Genomic DNA, 21,342 nt, shown 5'->3' with positions numbered 1-21,342 from the left:
AGGAAAAGTATCCGTTTGTACAGCAACGCCTCATTGGACTACCATCTGAAAAGCAACAGAAGTAGTTTTGTACTGCACTGGCTTTTTGGCAGTAGAACAAGTTTCTGCTTGATGATGTTATCCTCATTTCACTAGTGACTCAAAGCAGGAATTTTGGGGACTATGTTCAGTCCAATTGTCTCCTATGTCCCATAAGAAAAAAAAAACCAAAACAAACCCACAAAACTTATGTGATTTCTTAACACAAGCCTCTTAATCTACTTCGCAGGGACATTAAGGAGGGTTTTTTGGTCAGAAAAGACGACTCATTTCCATAGGTTAGATGCTTTTTTGTTTATTTAGTGCAAGTCAAACACCACTTCTACCACCATTTGTGCAGGGTGACTTTCGTGAACCAAGGCTCTCTCACAAATACAACCGTATACAGCAGAACATGACAATGCCGAGCACTCTCCCACCTTCTAATACCTCAAGACTATACTGAACAAAATTAAACAGAGAAAGAGCAACGATTACAAATAAGTAGTTTCTATTGGAGAACACACCTGGCTGATATGTTTTGTTCAGAACTGAGAAAAGCAGCCTATTTCAATAGTAATGACTTTCCTCAAATGGACTGGGACGCAACCTTTCTCCTGCTTAAGTAATGAAATAGGTTACCATTACAAGCAAACTGGTAAAATATGTAAGATACATCGTTTTCTTGTGCAAGAGTAACTCCTCCATACATTGTACTGATTGATGAAGGTAAGTGATAATTTATATATACTGTCATGAAAGACAAATTGCATTGTTATATATTATGTACAGTTGAATATAAGCTTCGTGTTCTTTGCTATACAATAGTTTTACTTTCCAATATAGACTACTAAAACAGAGTTTTACCATTAATATAAACCAAAAGAGAAACATGTAAATGAAACACACAAAACAGCTTACCAGCCACTACTGAAACAATACTAACAGAGAAAACAAGAAAACTTTAGTGCAAGAAGTGAGTTTACATCACTTGGCCTTACATACTTTGAGGTACATAATGTGATACAGGATTAGGTGAGGTAACATAGCTGACTTGATGCAACTGTCCAGGATTTACAGTATTATGAAGTCGTGAAGAATTACCATACGATGGACTTGCGGGATGCCAAGGGCTAACATAATGATAGGCAGGTACTAAAGAGATGCAAGAGTCAAACCCAGGTAATGGTGGCTGGCCATAGGGATCTGTCACTACTGGATAATATACTGTTCCATGGGATGGAGGTGGAGGCTCTACATTTTGGAAAGTACCTGAAAACACATAGATGACATATTTTAACATTCTGGCCATTTTTAATGCAATGCATTTTTATGCAGTCCTTCATTACAACTAAAACAATTTTAGACCCTGACAACACAGAACTTATCTCGATAAATAACAATTTATGCCCATATGATGTGTACACTGACAAGGAGACCATCTCGGCTCTTGAATAAGTCTGGAAGGCAACCTGCTCATTCACAGATGTGTCCCATGTCTGTTTAAGTATTCATTGCCTATTGATTGTATTTCATTTTGTTGAGGCTCAGAGGAAGGGCAAATCCCCTTTTTGAACTTCTCTGGTGGGCAGTAGGGGATTTAAAAAACAAAATGAAAGAACACCTCTTTTTGTAACCTCTGACCAGATACCATGGTGATGGATATGGGGTAAAGAAACTTAATAGAATAGGTTATAATTGCAGCAAAACTGCAAGCCTGTGTAATGGTCATTGATCAATTAATAGTTTTGGCAAGATACTGTGACAAAGATATGCCAGTTTCCACCATTTTTACTCAATTAGCGCAATATCAGAGACTTTTTAATGAGGCCAGACATCTGACCTTTGACATCTTCTACTCATTTAACACAGCCCCTTCCCTCCCTCCCCCCCCAACTCAAAATAAACCTACAAAACTGTTGGGTTGAGCTAAGTGTTGCTGTAACTCAGGGGGTAGGCAACCTATGGCATGTGTGATCTTCAGTGGCACTCACACTGCCCAGATCCTAGCCACCAGTCTGGGGGGCTCTGCATTTTAATTTAATTTTAAGTGAAGCTTCTTAAACATTTTAAAACCCTTATTTACTTTACATACAACAATAGTTTAGTTATACATTACAGACTTCTAGAAAAAGACCTTCTAAAAACGTTAAAATGTGTTACTGGCACACAAAAACTTAAATCAGAGTGAATAAATGAAGACTCGGCACACCATTTCTGAAAGGTTGCCGACCCCTGCTGTAACTTCATACACAGTGGAAGAGAGCCAGCGATAATGGCGGTTTAGATAGCCAAGACATCTAATAGAGTCCACTAACCATGGTTCCAGTATTCCTTTTTTAAAAAAAAAGGGACAAAGGAAAAAGCTACTAGTACTCAAAATTTAGGATTTGTTTTTTTAAAAATACAAGCATCATTTTCGTTTGCTGTGGGTCAGCCAAAAAAAAAAAAAAAAAAAAGTAAACTTTTTAAACACTCAACCTCCCGCACAGCTTTGGGAAAAAAGTCCTTCCTAGAAAAGCAGCTCGTCTACCAAGGTAGAGCCAAAAATATTATTTGTGTTTCTTGATGGTGTTACCTAGCCCTGAATATCAGCAATTCTAAATCACAAACTTAAGTAATATATTAGAAACAGCAGACGCCTAACCCTAAGATAGCCTATAAAGGAGCAGGGCTCACATAGTCAATTTTGATTTTTTCCCCCAGCATCTATTCCTGGCTGTGGATAATGAACAATCATTTTTAAAATGATACAAGACTATCTCCTGTCACCCACCTAGACAGATCATACACTATCCTCATTTTACATCAGTACTCTATTTTAACCCTCCCTACACACACACGTTTTCATCAATTCCAGAGGCCATTATATGCAATTCATCATTTCTCATCTAATGGGAAATGTAAACAGGCCCATTACACTACTCCAGTGAGCTACAGCAGTGAGTCACGTTGGTCTGCAATTTCATTTGACAAAGCAAGGAAAAAGGACCATATCAATTATGTCGTGTCAACTGGTAAATCAACAATAGGATGCCCATTTCTACTTAATGGCTCACACTCACATACACAAATGGTCAGCCTAAAATACTAACCATTTGCTGTTTCCAGGGGAACTTGCCGGACATCATTCCTCCCAACGTCAGTGTACAACTGAGGTACTGACTGATCCACCATGGGGGCAGGCTCAGTGTATGCTGAGTAAGCTTCTACAGGTGATGGCGGTGGTACCTGTTGCATGTACACCATGGAATGCCAATAGCTCTGATGGTAATACTTAGGAAATTCAAAGTAAGGAGAGAAGTTTTATGGTCCGTGTGCACTTTCCTCCCCCAACCTCAGTAGCACTTAATGTTGTACACAGATTATATTTTGCAGACTGCCAGAAAGTCACCAAAACACCCCACCCCCCCAAAGCACTTTTCTTAACTGTATTTATACCCTCCCGAAGAATTAAAAGTGTTAAAAACATTAACATACAGGAAGAGAAGGCATTTTGAGGAATTTCTACTGCAGAAGAGGCTGGCATAGGTGTTAGTTTGCAACATATCAGTATTATCTATTCCATCAGAATCAGAGGGCAGATGCGATTCTAGTACAGTAACTCCTCACTTAACATTGTAGTTATGTTCCTGAAAAATGCGACTAAGCAAAAGGATGTTAAGCGAATCCAATTTCCCCATAAGAATTAATGTAAATGAGGGGATTAGGTTACAGGGAATTTTTTTTCCACCAGACAAAAGACTTGTGTATATACACATTATATACACACACACACATATATACACACACACTAGAAGTTTTAAACAAACAATTTAATACTGGTACACAGTGATGATGATTGTGAAGCTTGGTTGAGGTGGAGGAGTCAGAGGGTGGGATATTTCCCAGCGAATGCCTTACTGCTAAATGAACTAGCAATTGACTGAGCCCTCAAGGGTTAACTCTCGCAACACTCTACAAGGCAGCAGGAAAGGAGGGAGGGCAGACAGACAAAAAAAATGCACATTTCCCCTTTAAGTAGCTGACCCCAGGCTTAAGTACACTGCCTTGTTAATTAAATCAGCTTGCTGAGACCTGAGACAGCAGCTACTGCCTAGAAGCTCCCTCCCTCGTGGTGTGTCCCCCTGGCTCTATGGAAGATGGGGTAAGCGGGGTGCAGGAGCAGGGGGGAGGAGGAGACACCCTGACATTAGCCCCCTTTTTCTCCCCCTCTCCCCGTACAGCAAGCAGGAGTTTCTGGGAGCAGCTCCAAGGCAGAGGGCAGGAGCAGCACATGGCAGTGTGGGGAGGGACAGCTGCTTCACAGGGAACTTAGGGGAACGGGGAGCTGATCGGGGGGCTGCTGGTCCACCCTGATTCCGAGCCCCCACCAGCTAGCTGCAACGGGTTGCTCTTCCTGAAAGACAGGCAGCTGCCAAACGACGTTAGAAGGGAGCATTTCACAACTTTAAATGAGCATGTTCCCTAATTGATTAGCAACTTAACATCGAAACAACGTTAACAGGGACGACTTTAAGTGAGGAGTTCCTGTACTGAGTTCCCTCCTGCTGAGCAATAGCATCTCATACCACCTTTTTTGGTGTGCCACATACTGGCAATACCTTTTCTATATTTATTAGTAATTTAGTCTCTATTAGTAATTTCTATAATGTAGAATGTCTTATTGCATTCTGTAAGGACCTTATCCTGACAGGTGCCAAGAACCCTCTACCATCATAGGGTGGGTGGTAAGGGCATAGAGTCGGTAGGAACCCTGAGCACTGGGGCCCCATACCTAGATAATAATGCTCAAGTTTCACCCCTGGATTATTAATAACTCTAAAGTCAACTAGATCACATGGCTGTTTGAGCATCAGCTGGGAGTGAGGAGTTACCATGGACTTAATTGTTGTAGTAGAAATCAAAATCTGGCACCTGGGTTCTGTTCCTGCTGACTTCCTCAATTGTCTTGGGCAAAACACATGGAACCCAGAAGAATTTTCCCACTGATTTCAATAGGCACTTGACCAGGCACTTAACCTTGAACTTCTCTGCTTTACCTACGCTTTCCATATAAATGGTAAGAACAAGGATTTACCCATCCATCTTCATAAAGCCACCGACATGAAACTCACTACATGTAGATGCTCTTTATGAGCTTCACAATTTACAACTCAAACTTCCTGCACTGTAAATTTAGTCTCTTCCATGCACACATGCACGTACTAATAGCCAAGTGCACAGGAAGCAAATTCAGAACACTTAAAAGCCCTGTTCAGACACATCAATGCATCTGTCAAGACAGGTGATATTGTACAAGCGGTTTACCATACCATATCTGACAAGCACTTACCTGCAAGCCCAAGTTAAAATAATACTGCAATACCTTTGTATCTGAAATTAGAAAACATACTATCATTATTGAGGATTGTGGACAAAAACCACCCAGAAACAGTCCTCTGTTTGTGGTCTTGTTAAAGCTATGTAAATGAATAAAAATAAAATTGTTCAATCAGACAGCAATTCTTTTTCTGAATGTATTTTTAGAATAAAGAATTCAGAATCTGACTATTTTCAAAGGTGATATTCTTGAAGTTAGCACACGTGTAAACAATCTATGTAGTTTAGCACAATAAAAACTGGATTAAACATTTTGACAAGTAATACATTAACAAGCCAAAACTAAAATTAATGTATTGCTATAAATTGTTTGTTCAATGATGCTCTTCACAGAATAACTATAATCCATCAACTCTTATTACAAACCTTAAAACAAATGAGGATATATTAAAAAGTATAAATTACTATGGCCTAGCTTTCCAGAAGTGATTGGCTATTTTGGGCACTCAATAGGGCCTGATTTTCAGAGGTTCAGTATTCAAACACTTTCTGAAAATCAAAACCTAACAGTTTGTCAAATTAGGCAACCAACATTTAAGGCCCAAAACAGTCATTTTTGAAAACGTGGACGTAAAATTTACGTTGGAAGCAACTTCCAAAAGATTTGTAATTTAAATTAATGTTTTTACATATTAACTAATTTGTTTCTTTGGGCAAGGGGAATAATTGTAAGAAGTGCTGCTATACATGTACAACAGAATCCTGTTTATTTGATCCTCCACTACCTAGTTCTCAGGATATGTCTACACTTACCGTGGACTGATGCTGCGGCAATTGATCCACCAGGGGGATTGATTTAGCGGTTCTAGTGAAGATCCGTTAAATCAACCACAGATCACTCTCCCGTCTACTCCGGTACTCCACCAGAACGAGAAGCGTAAGGTAAATCAATCAATGGGAGAGTTTCTCCCATTGACCCAGCTTGGTGTAGACACTGCAATAAGTCGACTTAAGCTTTGTCAACTCCAGCTACGTTATTCATGTAGCTGGAGTTGCTTAACTTAGGTCGACTTAACCCCATAGTGTAGACCTGCCATCAGTGTTAACAGGACAACCAGCACACACAGGTCCATAAGGGGACACTGTCTGTTGTGGCCACTAGATGGCGATGCAGCATTGTACTTTCCCATTCTCCGGCTTATCCGGATTTTTGATTATCCGATCTGGCCCTGGTCCCAATTAGAATGGATAAACGGGGTTCTGATGTAGTCTGCTTTACTTCTGTTAAAACAGTACTTTAGACACAAGAGTCTTATGAAATGTCAGCGGACGTGAGTGTGTGGACCTGACCTGAAGAAGAGCTCTATGTAAACTCGAAATCTCTCTCACCAACAGAAGTTGGTCCAATAAAAATACATTACCTCACCCACCTTGTCTCTCTAGGAGCAAAGGTGAACGTTCCTTATTATGGACTTCCAACACCATGCACACAGAATATGAAATCCAGAATTTAGCATGTATCTGATCACAGTAAAAAGGTATGGAAAGATGCAGCCATTATCTGAAATTATTGGCAGATACTAGATTACAGATTGGTTAGGTTTGTTGCCAACAATTATTTACTGATAAATCTATCTGTGGTAGTAAAACATTAAGACAGAAAGTGACATTCTATGGGAAAATTGCTTCACAAAATGTGGCTCAATGAAACTAAATTTTGCATTCTATGTAATGCAAACAACGAAAAGGTCACTAAAATACTATGTTCCCAAACTGATTTGACTGATAAGCATCTTCTCTGCAAACAAGAATACTACAGACCTTTCTCCAAGGGCCTGTGCTCCCTCCATTTTCACTATGGAAAGACAACTTCATAATGCTAGTCTGGAAGCATGCAGAGGAGGAAGGAGTACATTGCAAGCTGCCTTATCATAAACCAGCAACAATTCATCTGCAGCCACTCTACACATACAGAAATGCATATGGTTATGGCATGTATGACTAGGCCCCAACAACAGCCAAAACTGAATACTGTCTCTACCCATTATTAATTCCTGCTCTGCAGTTGTTACTCTGAGGCACCAAGATTTGCATATTTACCAAGATATACGTGCTGCTAAGGGAAGTGGGGACCTGCAAGTAGCATGGTGGGGCAGCATTCCACACAGTACCAAGATTTGTGGAGTTGTAAATTAGGATTCCCCCACGTCTTCTAGCTCTATGCAATAAAAAAGCATGCCACCTCTCTCTCTACACAGACGCTGACACCTGGAAGGATAGAATGCATCCAGTTTTCTACACCCGTCCAACTTCCATTTTCCAATTTATTTGCTTCCTTCCCAGGGAAGAGATAATATAGTCCTGGGCAATTATATGGTACACTAAGGAGTAATCCCAAAAGCGAGGATGACCTCAAACTGTTCACCAAGAACAAATCGGATTTTGAACTCAAACATACTACTTCTTCCCAAATGTGAAATGGTCTAGAATATTCAAATTTGCAATTCTGGCAGGAATACACAGTTTTTTGTTCTACAGTGCAATTTTGGAAATGGGTAGGAGCAACAGTAAAACATGAGATTCTTGGCTGGTCTCACTGACTATATTTCAGAGAATTAGGGAAAGAAATGGGTAACTTTAGTTCCAGATTAGGGGCCTACATTAAAGTTAACTGAAAATTCCTTCTAATCTCTCAGCCCTCTACAGCAATACAGCAAAGAAAAAAGCTATAGCACTTATCTGAAATAGACAGATGCTTTGTGTGAACAGGAGAGTATTACCAGCTCAGATCTGCAGGGTTCTTCACTGCATGCCAACTTGCACTGCACTTGGTTTATTGTGATTTGCAGCAATCAGGAGGCTATTTCTCTGTGCTTCACACACAATCCAGGAAAATAGGCAAAGAGGAAAGGGAGGCAAAGCTCCACATGGACTCACTAAAGACAGGTAATCTCAAGATATTCACACATTACTGATTATTTTAAGAAAATGTCAACTACTGCTTCTGTTCCCAATCTCTAAAAGTGAGCTGAAAAAGTTCTACACCTCCCACATTTTCAGAAATATTAGTGGAAATCTGTTTGGGCAGGACCATGGGGCTAAAAACCCCCACTTAATTTTGTACTTCAGGATTTCATTTTATTGATATTTACAGGGTTTTGAGATTGTTTAGTTTTTTAAAAAAGAAAGAATTAAAACCTGACCATGGAATGGAATGAAAGATGGTTAGTTTCTCCATCTCAACTAGGGTCACCCCTCATTATTTGACATTTCAAAACAGACCATAATCTATCCAGTTATCTGTTCTATGTATGCATGAATTCTTCCCCACCCCTGCAGGCAATGAGTTTATGTCCTGAGGTAGGGTTACCATACGTCTGGATTTTCCCGGACATGTCCAGCTTTTTGGGCTCCAAATCCCCGTCCAGGGGGAAAGCCCAAAAAGCCGGACATGTCCGGGAAAATCGGGACATGCCGGGCCGGCCGTGCGGGTGCTCGGGGGCCGGGCCAGCAGTGCCAGGCCAGGCCAGGGGCTCGGGGGACGGGCCGGCGGCCGGGCTGGGGACCGGCGGTACTCGGCCAGGGGACGGGCCGGGGACCGCAGTGCTGGGCGAGCCGGGGGTGGTCAGCCGGGGGCCGGGCCCGGCTCCCCAGGGCCGGGGCCAGCCTGGGCCGTGCCTCCTCCCCCCACACTCCCCCTTACCTGCTTCAGGCTTCCCGCGAATCAAATGTTCGCGGGAAGCAGGGGAGGGGGCGGAGACTTTGGGGGAAGGGGCAGAGTTGGGGCGGGGGCAGGGTGGGGGGTGGGGCCGGGGCCCCGTGGGAGTGTCCTCCTTTGGGAGGCACAAAATATGGTAACCCTACCCTGAGGGCCATCCTAGTGACACTGCTTTGGCTGTGACAATGTTAACCATAACGATACTGAAGCATTAAAGTATGCTGAAAGAGCAACATAAATGCTTTCTCTATAGTATCTAGCAGCAGACTCATTCACATTTAGGGTAAATTAAAAAAAAATCTAATTTTACTTTTCAATTATTATGCAAATCTATGCAAAATAAGCATCAGTTCTAAGCGCTGAATGGAGCAGCCATTACATAGTGAAGATAACAGAACATAAGACACTAGAAGAATGAAATGACAGGCTAATACTGAAGATAGTGATGTCCGTGGAACACTGGATCAGCAGCAAATGCAGGAGGGAGCCCATTTTTGTTTACGATGCTCTTTTACGTTTACAGAAACCAGAATAGTAGTCAGTAAAATATAGCCACAATGTGACACCTGCCAAACAGAGCAGCTGTGAGGCTAATGAGCTTCATATATAAATACAAGACAATCATAGTCACCAAGAATTTAGCATCACCTTACAAGACCTCAAGAAATAGTTTTCTGGATAAGAGTTTTACTAGTGCAGTCTCTGATCTGTCTGGAATGCTAATGCAGGGAGGGAGAAACTGTCTCAAACACAGGACTCACAAAATAACCAGACATTGACAACTTCAATAAATATAATGGTGCATGCAGTAAGAGTGCGCGCATGCAAGCATCCTAAATTAACTCTGTAGGGAGGGGAATCCAGAACAGATTCTGAAAGTTCAAAGAGATGTGGATGTATGAAAGCCATTAAAAAACACTTGGGTCGCTCTGACTCTTGCAGTGACTACCAACCTACACCAAGAGGAACACTTGTAACATGCACATCTGTTCAGTCAAGCTTTAAACAAAAATAGAGCAAAACCAGATTTTTTTTCTGTTTTGTCCTTTAATAGTGCTAGATAGAATCTGTGAATGAGACTGAATGAGCTGTAAAAGGAAGTGAGGAGTTTTTACATTTCAGCAACTGCAGGGATGGCAGAGTAAAGGTGTGCGTGTTAGCAGGATGTATTGGGACACTGCTGAAAGAGGGAAGAGTTAAGGTTACAAGAGCCACCTTAACTGCACATTTCCTGGTTTTCAGACATTTGCAAAACATTAAATTAAGCAAAACTCAAAGGGATGACACCAACCAATATTACCTCTTTTTTCATCATTTTTTGCCACCGAATTCCCTAGTTGTTTTGTTTTCGTTTTTTTAAACAGGAAAAAGCTATATTATAGGCAGGAGTTAGTAGTCATTTAGGCAGTGTCTGTATCATGCCCCCCAATTTGCATACCAAGCCAAAGCAGCCTGCAGTCAGCAAGCCCCACTTCAAGGGGTACTCTTCACGCTCCTGCCAACTTTTGCATCCTCGTGATCCAGGAACCACCCAGGATTCATAAGCTGGCAATCTTGGCAGCGCATGCATTTCTTTTCCCTCAGCAGTCAAAGTATCGGTGCGGTCAGTTCCAAACTTCCGCACGACATGTCTTTGGAAACACCACATTAATCTGCCCCCAAAATAAATTAGCCACCTCTCCATATACCCCAGGGACTAGTAAGATACAGATGTTCTCAAACAACCAGAGAGCTGCCCATCACCCATGCATATTGCCCTCTGCAGCTGCAACCCCTTTCCCTCGTCCCATCCTCCACCCCCGCCAGACAAAATCCTCTGTCTCTAGTGCTATTGTTCCCAACAACATCAACTTTGGTTAGACCAGCAGCTGACTATTTTGCTGTGTTCACAGTAAACCACCTCAAAGTAAAATCCATGCTGTAATATAACAGACAACCTGTAGCAAGCAACATGAGATATTAAATCTTTATTGCACAGGTGTAGAAAGGTTCTGACTAGAAACATCCGTGACAGGGTGCTCAACAAGGGCAGTGGCATCTGCATATTCCCTCAAACTACCCAGGCAAGCATAAAGTGGGTGCTTAGAAACCTTCTTACTGTTCATTTCCTCATTGGTGCATACGCACTATAATCCTTCCAGGCTGCACATTTATGTAGGTGAAGTGAACGTGTTCTTAAATGCTGTTCACAGTTTGGGCCTCCCAAAGACTCAGTGGCTGCCATGCACTATCGTGGGTAAAAACTGATGGATTGAGACCATTCTGACCCACATCACATCAACAGTTTGATCTAAGCCTACACACAACCTCCCCTCCCCCGCCCCGAAAAACCACAACCCACCTAGAAACTTTCACACTTCACAGGAAGAATTCACACGTCAAATTTCTACCCTGCTCCCCAAAATCCTTTGATTATATTCCTCTTAAACTCAAGTTGCCACCCACAACTCAAACTGTAGCAACCTCCAGTCACTCAGTTCAGAACGCCCTTTGTCTTTGGTGGGGGCTTGTAATTAACTTTTCCTTAGTTAATTGAAGGGTGAGTTCAACAGAGGTCTAATTCAGTCAGTCAGTCAGATCACTCAATGCAAGGCAGCAGAAGAAATCTGGTGTTTGGGTGGGAGGGGGTGCTCTTTGGGAACGCCTGGGTTCAATGACCCCAAATTTGAATCATGAATGCTACTGCCACGGAGGCACACCAAATTTCAAAGCAATCCAATTAGCCATTCAAATTTTACAGTACTTACAAGAGTCGAGCTTTAGAGCATATAAAATGGTGGTGAGAATGGAAACCCTCTAGCCATTTTTCTCTATTGGTTCATGCATAGTGTGTTAACATCTTCCTTTTTTTTTTTCTTTTTTTTCCCCTTCTTAAATACAGCTCTCAATTTGGGTCATCCAAAGATTTAGCGGGTGCCATGCACTATATTGGGTAAAATTTGAAAGACTGAGACCATTTTGACTAATGTCATATCAATAGTTTACTCTCCAGTCCTGTGCAAATAAATAAAAACCACACACCGCCACGTAGAAATTTTTTTAAAATGACTATTTTGGGAAGACGTCTCTGGAACCCCTGGCTCCAATGGCTTCAAATTTGGGTCCCCTACGCTGCCCTGCACCCTCCTGAGGCACATCAAATTCAAGTGACTCCAACTAAGCATGTCCACTTTGGAGGACTTAGAAAGCTTGACCTATACACAGAAGTTGGGGCACAAGCTTAACTATAAAGGCACTGCCACACCAATATAATATTTGTGTCACTCCCTGCTCACAGGCCTATGGATGCCTTAATGAAAGCTTCATAACCATTACAAACTAAGGCAACATGCCCACTTACCACAATACTTAATATTAAAACTACACAGGACTCATTTGTAGTCCTCTCCCCTAAAATCCATACTAGACACTATATTTAAAAAAAGTCTGGAGCCTTTCCCCAAAGGAAGCTCAAAAAAAAATTCTGTGGAGTGGTTGAACTGGGAGAGAAATACAGAACTGCTGGCCCTCTATGGAAAAGATCTTCAGCTCATATCTGCTCCAGATTCTCTTCTGCACATTTAACACTTGATTCTATGAAAGTGCTGAAAACCCTTAACCCTCAATTCCTGTTTTCTTCAGCGGGAGTTAAAGGACACAAGCAGCATGGGCTTGATTCTGTAATGTACTGCAAAAGGACAAAGCAAACGAGAAGTTGAAATTCAAGACTGCAAGAAGTGAAAACAGGACCTCAGAGGGCACTTGTCCAAGAGGCAGCCACTCCAGATTGTAGAACATGGACACTGCAAAATATGGCAGCATGACTGCTCAACACTTGTCAAACTGCTGCAAAGGACAGCTCAGAAAAAGTATATTATAGGGTCAAGTGGCCTGAAGGTCCCAGTGCACTAGAACGGGGCCTGAATGCAAGAACCAGGAGAACATTACATTAACAGCTCTCTCAAGATGAAAGAGCCACTCTTGACGATTGCCTAAAGCAGACTTCTCCCCCTAGGTCTGTTTCATTGTCAAAAGTGGCTGCCAGATTGGGAAAACAACCTAAAAAATTAAGTTGCTTCCCTAGATAGCAATATGTTGAGATAAATAATATGAAAGCCACGTTTACTGCCAGTTCACCTTCAGCTCTCAGTCTTCATAGAGGGCAGTCTCTCTAGTAGAGACCAAAGTGACAGAATTTCTGATGTAAAGTACTCAAATGTCTTTGAAATTCAGGGACAGCTGGAAGAAGCTGCAGACACAAGAAGTTGTGTGACCTGAACAACATTAGATAGTTCAATACATTGCAAAGATAGATCTGGATGCAGCATCATGGCGCTTTCCCTACCAAAACCTCAATGGAAGCACAGAGATAAAATTGGATACTGTTGAATGAGTTCAGTGGTATAAACCTATACTATTGTCATCTCCTGTATCAGAGGAATGTTACCAAGGTAGCCATAGATGTAACATATCCCAGGTTCCCAGTGTATTTAATTAAAAATCCAGCAGAAAAAATGAGGACACCAACCCATGAGCAGAAATTTTCTATTAGAATAAAAAAAAAAAACCCCAAAGCTGCTAGCTAACTCACACTGTTGCTCTCTAGAGAACACTCCGGCTCACCTCTAGTTTGGCTTCATTACTGCCAAAAATAGCCTCCCCTCTGTGCTCACTACCAGTCAGAGAAGGCAGAAATAACTGTAGCTATTGTATGTGCTGCAGTATCAGCGTACGTACAGCTATAGCCAGAATTCAAGTCACACCCTTCTCCCATGTGCCTGCATTTTACACAGAGCTCTAGCTTTCTCCAGCCTATGTTCTTTATATCATGAGAGTCAGCAGGTCTGTATCAAAAGGACAGGCAGTTTGATTGACAGATTTTTCCTCTAGTCCCTTCCTCTGAAGGCTTAACCTCGGTGCAGCCCAAAACAAGACAAGGCAGGACACTATCAAAGGATTGTGTAAAGAGTAAGAGAAGAGGGAGGAGTTTATTTAAACTGCCCAGCCTATATACTCAGATGATAAAGGAATTCTTTGACAAGACACATTGTGTCTCAGCTCATCATCAGCTTCATTAGCCTCCAACTGTAGATATACATGGTATACGGTATATAGCACAAATGGGCATCCAGAGGGTTCCATATATGCTGAACAGCTTGCCATTGTGCTCACACCCTTGGTAATAGGACTGAGGCATTTTGCCAATGCCAGAGATTGAGGGCAGGCCATTCATTGGATTAGCAAGCAAAGCTCTCTTGAATTATATATTTCTGACTTTGTTTTGAGAGGTATAGAGGGCAGGAGGGAGGAGAGAGATATTTATTAGGTACTAACTCCAAACATAAAAAGAGTATTTTGTATGTCATTTACCAAACTGCTCAGTATAATGTGATCTTGCACAGTTAATGGAAATTCTCAAGACAGGGCACAGCAGACTGATGTAAACATTACCACTTAAGAGATGAAGCCAGAAGATGCAAACCACTGCCTAAAACTTGAAGGCTGATGCCAAACTTTATGTTCTCTTCATGTTTACTACTGGTAGTAAGTTTCAGATATTAAACAAAAAAACAAACCATCAGCATAATCAGGGACAGGAGCGTGAACGTGCTGTATACTGGGAAGTATATACACTCCAGTTGATAAAGCCATAGGATGAAATCTGGGCTCCACTAAAGACAATGGCAAAATTCACATTGATGAGGCCAGGATTTCCCCTATATTATACTTTACTCTCAAAATTATGGCAGGAACAATTGACATATTCTTCACTGGCTTCTTATGTGGAACAACAACAAAAAAATCACAACAGAAAGCGACTCTCAGCTGAAACAACTCTGGGCTTCCCATTATTTCTCCACAAGTTAATTACTTTGCTGAATCTTCCATAACACACTCCTGAGACCTCTGCACAAGCTTCTTTCCAAATTGTGAAATTAAGCATACCCCAACCCCATAACCAACCTTAATAGTCCCTTCTCTTCTGCATCATCTGTACAGAGCAGTGTTTCCTCACTACAAATATTCTCTGTTAAGCTTGTTGTAGGACAGTGGTCACCAACTGGTCGATCACGATTGACTGGTTGATCCTGGAAACTCTCCCAGATTATCACGATCTCTGGCTGCTAAAAGTCCCTGGTGGCACAGTAGGGTGTGCCAGGCTCCCTGCCTACCCCGGCCTCATGCCACTCCCAGAAGCAGCCAGCATGCCCTTGCAGCCCCAGGGGGTGGGGTGGGGTGAGGTGAGGGGACAGGAGTGTCTGCACACTGCTCTTGCCTGCAAACACTGCTCCCACAGCTCCCATTGACTGGGAATGGGGAACTGTGGCCAATGGGAGCTGCGGCGGTGGTGTCTACATAGAGGGGCAGTGCGCGGAGCCATGTGCCTCCCCCCCCCCAGGATTCACTGGGACACATTGGCCCCTTCCGGGAGCAGCGTGGGGCTGGGGCAGGCAGGGAGCATGCCTTAGCCCCACTGCGCTGCTAACCAGGAGCTGCCCGAGGCAAATACTGCCTGGCGGGAGCCCACATCCCAATCCCCAGCCCCCTACTGGAACCAGCACCCATACCCCCTCATGCACCCTGAACCTCCCCTCCCCCAGCCCTGAGCCCCCTCCCAGAGCCAGCACCCCAAACCCCCTCCTGCACCCCAACCCCAGGCCCAGCCCAGAGCCCCCTCCAACACTCTGAACCCCTCGCCTCAACCCAGAACCCGCACCCCCTCCCGAACCCCAATCTCCTACCCCAGCCCAGTGAAAGTGAGTTAGGATGGGAGAGAGCGAGCGACTGGGGGGAGGTGGGGAGGAAGAGGGAGAATGGAGTGAGCGGGTCAGGGGTGGGGTAGATCCTGGGTTGCACTTAAATTTAACAAGTGATCTTGTGTGTAAAAAAGATTGTATATCCTACAGCAGTGATCTCCAATCAGGAGAGCGCCAGCTGACACAAGGGAAAGAGCACAGTGTTGGAGAATGCATCCCTCTTACCTCGAGGTAGATCACTGCCGCTGGGATCGCAGGAGTAAGGTGGAGGAATGCTGCTACTATCTCCCACCTCGCTGACAGGGGGAGGGGGAGCTGGATGATATGGGTATGGCACTGACGGAATCACTACTATAAAAAAAATTTAAAAAAAATTAAAAATAAATTCAGTCTCAAATCAGATTTTCAACAGTTTTAAAACAAGTGAGCTACTAGCCAGTACAGTTAGTATGAACTGCCATCATGCTCTCTAAATGTATAGTTATCAGCTTCTGTTCTAAGGATTTAGCATTCCTTCTGGACAAATTAAAAACATCTTGGGGATTTTTTTAAAATCCCCTTTTGTCTTATGGTTTGCGTAATTAAATTCACTTTGGTTTGAAATGTATTACCTACTCTTATTACAGTCAAGACAAGAGACATGACTAACTCAAACAACTTAATAAAAGACATTTCTGCAATTTATTTTGTGCATTTTTAAGGCTTCCTAGTGGAAGTTAGGTGCCTAAATACGTTTAAGGATTTGAGCCTTTGTGTATAGTCAGCTTCACTTCTTCCCCTGCATAGTCAGTTACTGTAGTTCGTTTCCCCACAGCCACAAGGGATGGCATAGGCAGCTGTTTTTTAAAAAGTTAGGGAAGTGTGATTATGAAACTCAAAAAATGACTGCAAGGTTCAGGGTGGGGTAGTAGTTGAAACTACTGTATACACTTTTTTTAAACTGACCAGATTCCAAGTGGCCCGTGCCCCTTGAAACAAAAAGTGTATTTGTTTGTAGAAGTTTATTTGTCACACCACCACCAAGTGGCTAACCCACACAATGCAATGTTAATCATAACTGCAAGCTGCAGTGATTACATAAAGTAACTTAACCATAATGTAAAAACAAACAAAAAACAAAACAAAAAACCACACTATGAATTGAGATGGTTGGTGTGGGAGAGGGGAAAAAAAGGAATGAGACTAGAGCAAAAGTTAGAATCCATGGAAGGTGAATGAAATTGGAGCGTACAGAAGTTTGAGAGCATGGAAAAAAACTCTCATATGAAGAGACTGAAAAGATTGTGATTGTTTATCATAGAAAGCAGATGACAGAGTGGATACAATTAATGCACTCTATATAAAATAATGATCTAGAGAAGGTAGTTAAGGAAATTCTGTTGTCCTGGTCTCATAACTTAAGGGAGGAGGGAACAAAAGGTAAAGGTGACAAATTTAAAACTGATAAAAATGAAATGTCATCACACAATGTATAGTTAGGCTGTGGAACTCATTGCCACAGAAAGTCACTGAGGCAAAGTAGCAGCACGGTTCAAAGAGGGATTAGACATTTATATGGATATAAAAATATCCAGAATTATGATGATAAAAAGCTTTGGTGGGATATTGTTATGTTGGAAGTTGCCGATGGCTGCCATCAAGCATTTGTTTGATCTACAAGGCAATCAGAGACCATGTTAATGCTGATGGGTATGCCAGCCAGCCTTCATTCAGGCTAAATGGAAAAAGCAATTAAGCTCTTTTATGGAGTTAGGTAGCTGGAGACAATGGAAGCCACCACATGAGGTACTAGGCCAATGAGCAGCTAACCCATGTGGGCTGAGGGATTTCCCCAGGGATTGATTGCAAGTACAGTGACTGAGACATTAACTGGTTGCAGCTGTGTGTACGAGAGGCAGAAAAATGAGGAAGTGAGCAGGAATCCAGAGTTGCAGTTGTGGGGAGCAGAGACAGAGCTGCTTGGCTGGAAAGGTAAGTTTGGAAATTGTGAGCAAGCAAAGTGTCAGCTTTGTTCCTACTGTGTTCAGGGAAACAGGACATTGTGTACATTCTTTGTAAATAGAGATTGCACCGAAGAAATACCTGACCCATGTCACCAATTTCAACTCCTTACAGCAGTAACCCAGCAAGGCCTTGCATATTGGCTAGACACTTGTGCTAAGAGGCAACAATATTAAACTTCGTGCTTAAGACAATCTCTATTAGAGACAAGGATGGGACCTGATGCTGGGGGCAGAGTAACCCACATCTGGAACCAGCTACTGTCCAAGACAAGATACCAGACTAGATGGGTGCAGTTCTATGCAAGTTAGGGAGCCATCTATATTTGTTTCTGCTGAAGGGGGACTCCAAGGAGCTGTAAACCTTGCTTGTCAGTGTTCCCTCCAAAATGTGATCCATATGAGGAAAGTCAGCAGTGAGGGTAATAAAGATTCATGGCAAAGTGAACCACATTCTATGGAAATACCCCGAAGAACTCATCAGTGTGTATTCTGGGTGGTGAGAGGGGAGAAGTGAGAAAACAGAAGTAGAACCTGAAATTTACGGTTTTGTATCTTAACACTCTACCTGGCCTTCCAGCAGAAGAAGGGGATACCAGGATGGGCTGCACTGCAGTCTGGGGGGGAAGGGATGTGGTAACATTGGCTTGAGTGGCTGCTGCCGTGCTGGAGGAAAAGACTGTTGCTGGGGCATTATTAACACAAGAGGAGGTTGAGATCACTGAAGAATTCACCATCACCTGCAAAAGAGCCAGGAGAGTTTTCAATACACTGCCAACTTTGATTTAAACTCCCCCACACACGTCTTTGAAATACTACAGTAACTCCTCACTTAATGTTGTAGTTATGTTCCTTTAATACTGGTACACAGTGATGATAGTTGTGAAGCTGGGTTGAGGTGGAGGAGTCAGAGGGTGGGATATTTCCCTTACTGCTAAATGAAGAACTAGCAGTTGGCTGAGCCCTCCAGGGTTAACTCTCTCACTCTGCAAGGCAGCAGGAATGGAGGGAGAGATGCGCATTTCCCTTAAGTACACTGCCTTGTTAATTAGATCAGCTTGCTGAGATCGCAGCTGCTGCAAGCTCCCTCCGTCCTGAGCCCTGCTCTATGGAAGATGGGGTAAGCGGGGTGCAGGAGCAGGGGGGAGGGGGACACCCTGACATTAGCCTCCCCCTTTCCTTCCCTCCCCCTGGCACAGCAAGCAGGCGCTTCCGGGGAGCAGCTCCAAGGCAGAGGGCAGGAGCAGCACATGGCAGTGGGGGGAGGGACACAGCTGAATTGCAGGCAGCTGCTGCACAGGGAACTTAGGGGAGCAGGGAGCTGATCGGGGGGCTGCCGGTCCACCCTGGTTCCAAGCCCCCAGCAGCTAGCTGCAAGGGGCTGCTCTTCCTGCAAGCAGTAGACAAAGCAGGCGGCTGCCAAACAATGCTAGAAGGGAGCATTACACAACTTTAAACGAGCATGTTCCCTAATTGATCAGCAACGTAACAACGTTTAACTCCTCACTTAAAGTCGCCCTGGTTCTGTACCTGGGTCTGGTAGTTTTCATATATGTTTAGGCTGAGATACTCAGAGGAGCATAAAGGAGTTAGGCTGAAAATACTACAGAGAATATGGAATAATGAACATCTGCTATCAAGAACCCCTCAATTTTTATTTAAATTATATCAATATTTATATTGTGCTAGGATTCACATGGCATTTTACATCATAAAATGCTAAGCAAAAAACTTCACCATTTCCATGAGAGGGCTTACAATATTAAATGAACAAGTGCAATACATCCACTACACAGAGATGCTATACTGAGAGTTCAAATATATATTCTGAAGGAATTCATGCAGCAATTGAATAATCAGCAATATCACTTCACTTCTAGTGTTTAAATCAAGTGAAAAGCTACAGTACGGTGTGATTTTTTTTTAAAGTATTCCAGCAAGAAAGAGAAAGAAAGAGAGTGTGGGTGGGAGTGGGGAGGGGGCGAGCAAATGATGTCTAAGTTTAATGCAGTTAAGGCCAAATCCTGCTTCCTCACTGACTCAAGTAGGACTATCAAAGTCAACGGGACTACTCACATCATAAAGCAAGTAGGATTTAGCCCCAACCCTGTACACACAGGTAGGCAGACCACCTCTTTATAGCAGAAAAGGTTCATTTTTGTTTTCCTTCATTAATTTTTCAACTTTCCATGGTCACATGTGACTTAATGGTCCATGATTGAGATTACCTTCTGGGAATAGTTGTATGAAGCAACTCCATCTTGAGGTGAGACAGAGCCTGTCCCTCCATCCTGAAGAGATTTCAAAGCAAAACGGTGTGTTTAAAATGTAGAGAAGCCACAAGGCTACAAGATTTGTGGGGAAAAGGAGTGGGGGGGGGTGTGTGTGTGCCAGAAACCCAACACTCTTTTAGTTATTCTTTAATTTTCTAAAAATATACTCAAAAATCTTGCAGTTTGCTTAAAAAACCCCTAAATTAACTGGAGTTAGGCCAGTTCACAATTGCTCTCTGCACTGGCAGGTGCAGAGTAGTCTTCTATAACTGCACTTGATTACCTGATCTGTGGACCAGCAAGCTGCAGGGGCGTGGGGTAGAGAAGAGAAAACACCTTGTTTCACTAAACAATAGCCTCTCCAAGCCCATTAACAAACTGATTGATTTCAAAGGCAAGGTCTGGTCCAGTCCTGTCTCTGAAGGCTAGCATACACTGGTGTGGGACTTGAAGAGTAGTGTATAAAACAGAACTAGGAGGGGGAAGAATCAGGGCTTTACAAAAAACAGATGATTTTCCACCTCCCTTCTCCCCACAAAAGTGTGAGGACAGACATGGAGCAGAACTCTTACAAATAAAATTCAGACTGTAAAAGCCACCACCAGGATGTGCATATACTTGATAAGCACTGTGCATTGATTTAAAGACCAACCTTACAATGATACTGTAATGAGGTCTCATTTCAATAGGATCCCCTTCAGAGACAAGCATTCACTATCTAGCTGAAAAGGTGGGGGGAGGGGGGGAAGGGAGAGTGTTGGAGAAATGTGAAATATAAATGGAACTATTATTCCTTCTTCCTAAAAACCACCCCTGAGCAGCTACACTAAGCTTGCTTCCAGGGCCAATTTCTTTGAAGGATGTTATGTGTTTCTAGGAAGCCTAATCCAAACAGTGACTAAAGCTTACCAAGTTTGCTGTAGTCTCTGCTGAACTAAATACTGTTGGAGTTTCACAGTCTGGATCTGGAGGGCATGGGCAAAATTAATTGAAACAGGAGTATTAAATCTAATCCTTCAAAAACTTGTGAGAGATCATAAACTATTGTTTTACATTCACTGTGTGTAATATGGGAGAGTCCAATTCTTACTGACCTGAAGGGGTGTACATATATTCTTCATGAAATTCCCCTAGGAAAGAGGAAATGGATAGCTTCATTTCAGAAAGAAGTTAAAACACTGAAAAGATCAGAATTACATTTCAGTCACCAGCAAAGGTGAATTGAGCCATCTTAAGAAAAAGGATATTAGAATGGGATACACCAACATTGCACC

The 21,342-nt window shown here is 42.7% G+C and overlaps 1 protein-coding gene across 1 annotated transcript in view; it reads right to left on the bottom strand.

Moving 5' to 3' along the window:
- Positions 1 to 318: 318 nt before the first annotated feature.
- The window catches only part of ALG13 (ALG13 UDP-N-acetylglucosaminyltransferase subunit), a 56,878-nt gene continuing 35,854 nt past the window's right edge, over positions 319 to 21,342 (bottom strand). The window contains exons 21-28 of the mRNA XM_054039696.1: positions 21,163 to 21,198; positions 20,979 to 21,033; positions 20,024 to 20,096; positions 18,364 to 18,535; positions 16,021 to 16,146; positions 5,354 to 5,394; positions 3,114 to 3,294; positions 319 to 1,290 (exon numbers count right to left, since the gene is read on the bottom strand). Coding sequence (XP_053895671.1) covers positions 1,016 to 1,290; positions 3,114 to 3,294; positions 5,354 to 5,394; positions 16,021 to 16,146; positions 18,364 to 18,535; positions 20,024 to 20,096; positions 20,979 to 21,033; positions 21,163 to 21,198 — 959 coding nt within the window. The 3' untranslated portion in view covers positions 319 to 1,015. The remainder of the gene's footprint in view (positions 1,291 to 3,113; positions 3,295 to 5,353; positions 5,395 to 16,020; positions 16,147 to 18,363; positions 18,536 to 20,023; positions 20,097 to 20,978; positions 21,034 to 21,162; positions 21,199 to 21,342) is intronic.

This window comes from Malaclemys terrapin, chromosome 9 (assembly GCF_027887155.1).
Source record: "Malaclemys terrapin pileata isolate rMalTer1 chromosome 9, rMalTer1.hap1, whole genome shotgun sequence".
Taxonomy (NCBI): domain Eukaryota; kingdom Metazoa; phylum Chordata; order Testudines; family Emydidae; genus Malaclemys; species Malaclemys terrapin.
This window is presented reverse-complemented; position numbering and strand designations above follow the sequence as displayed.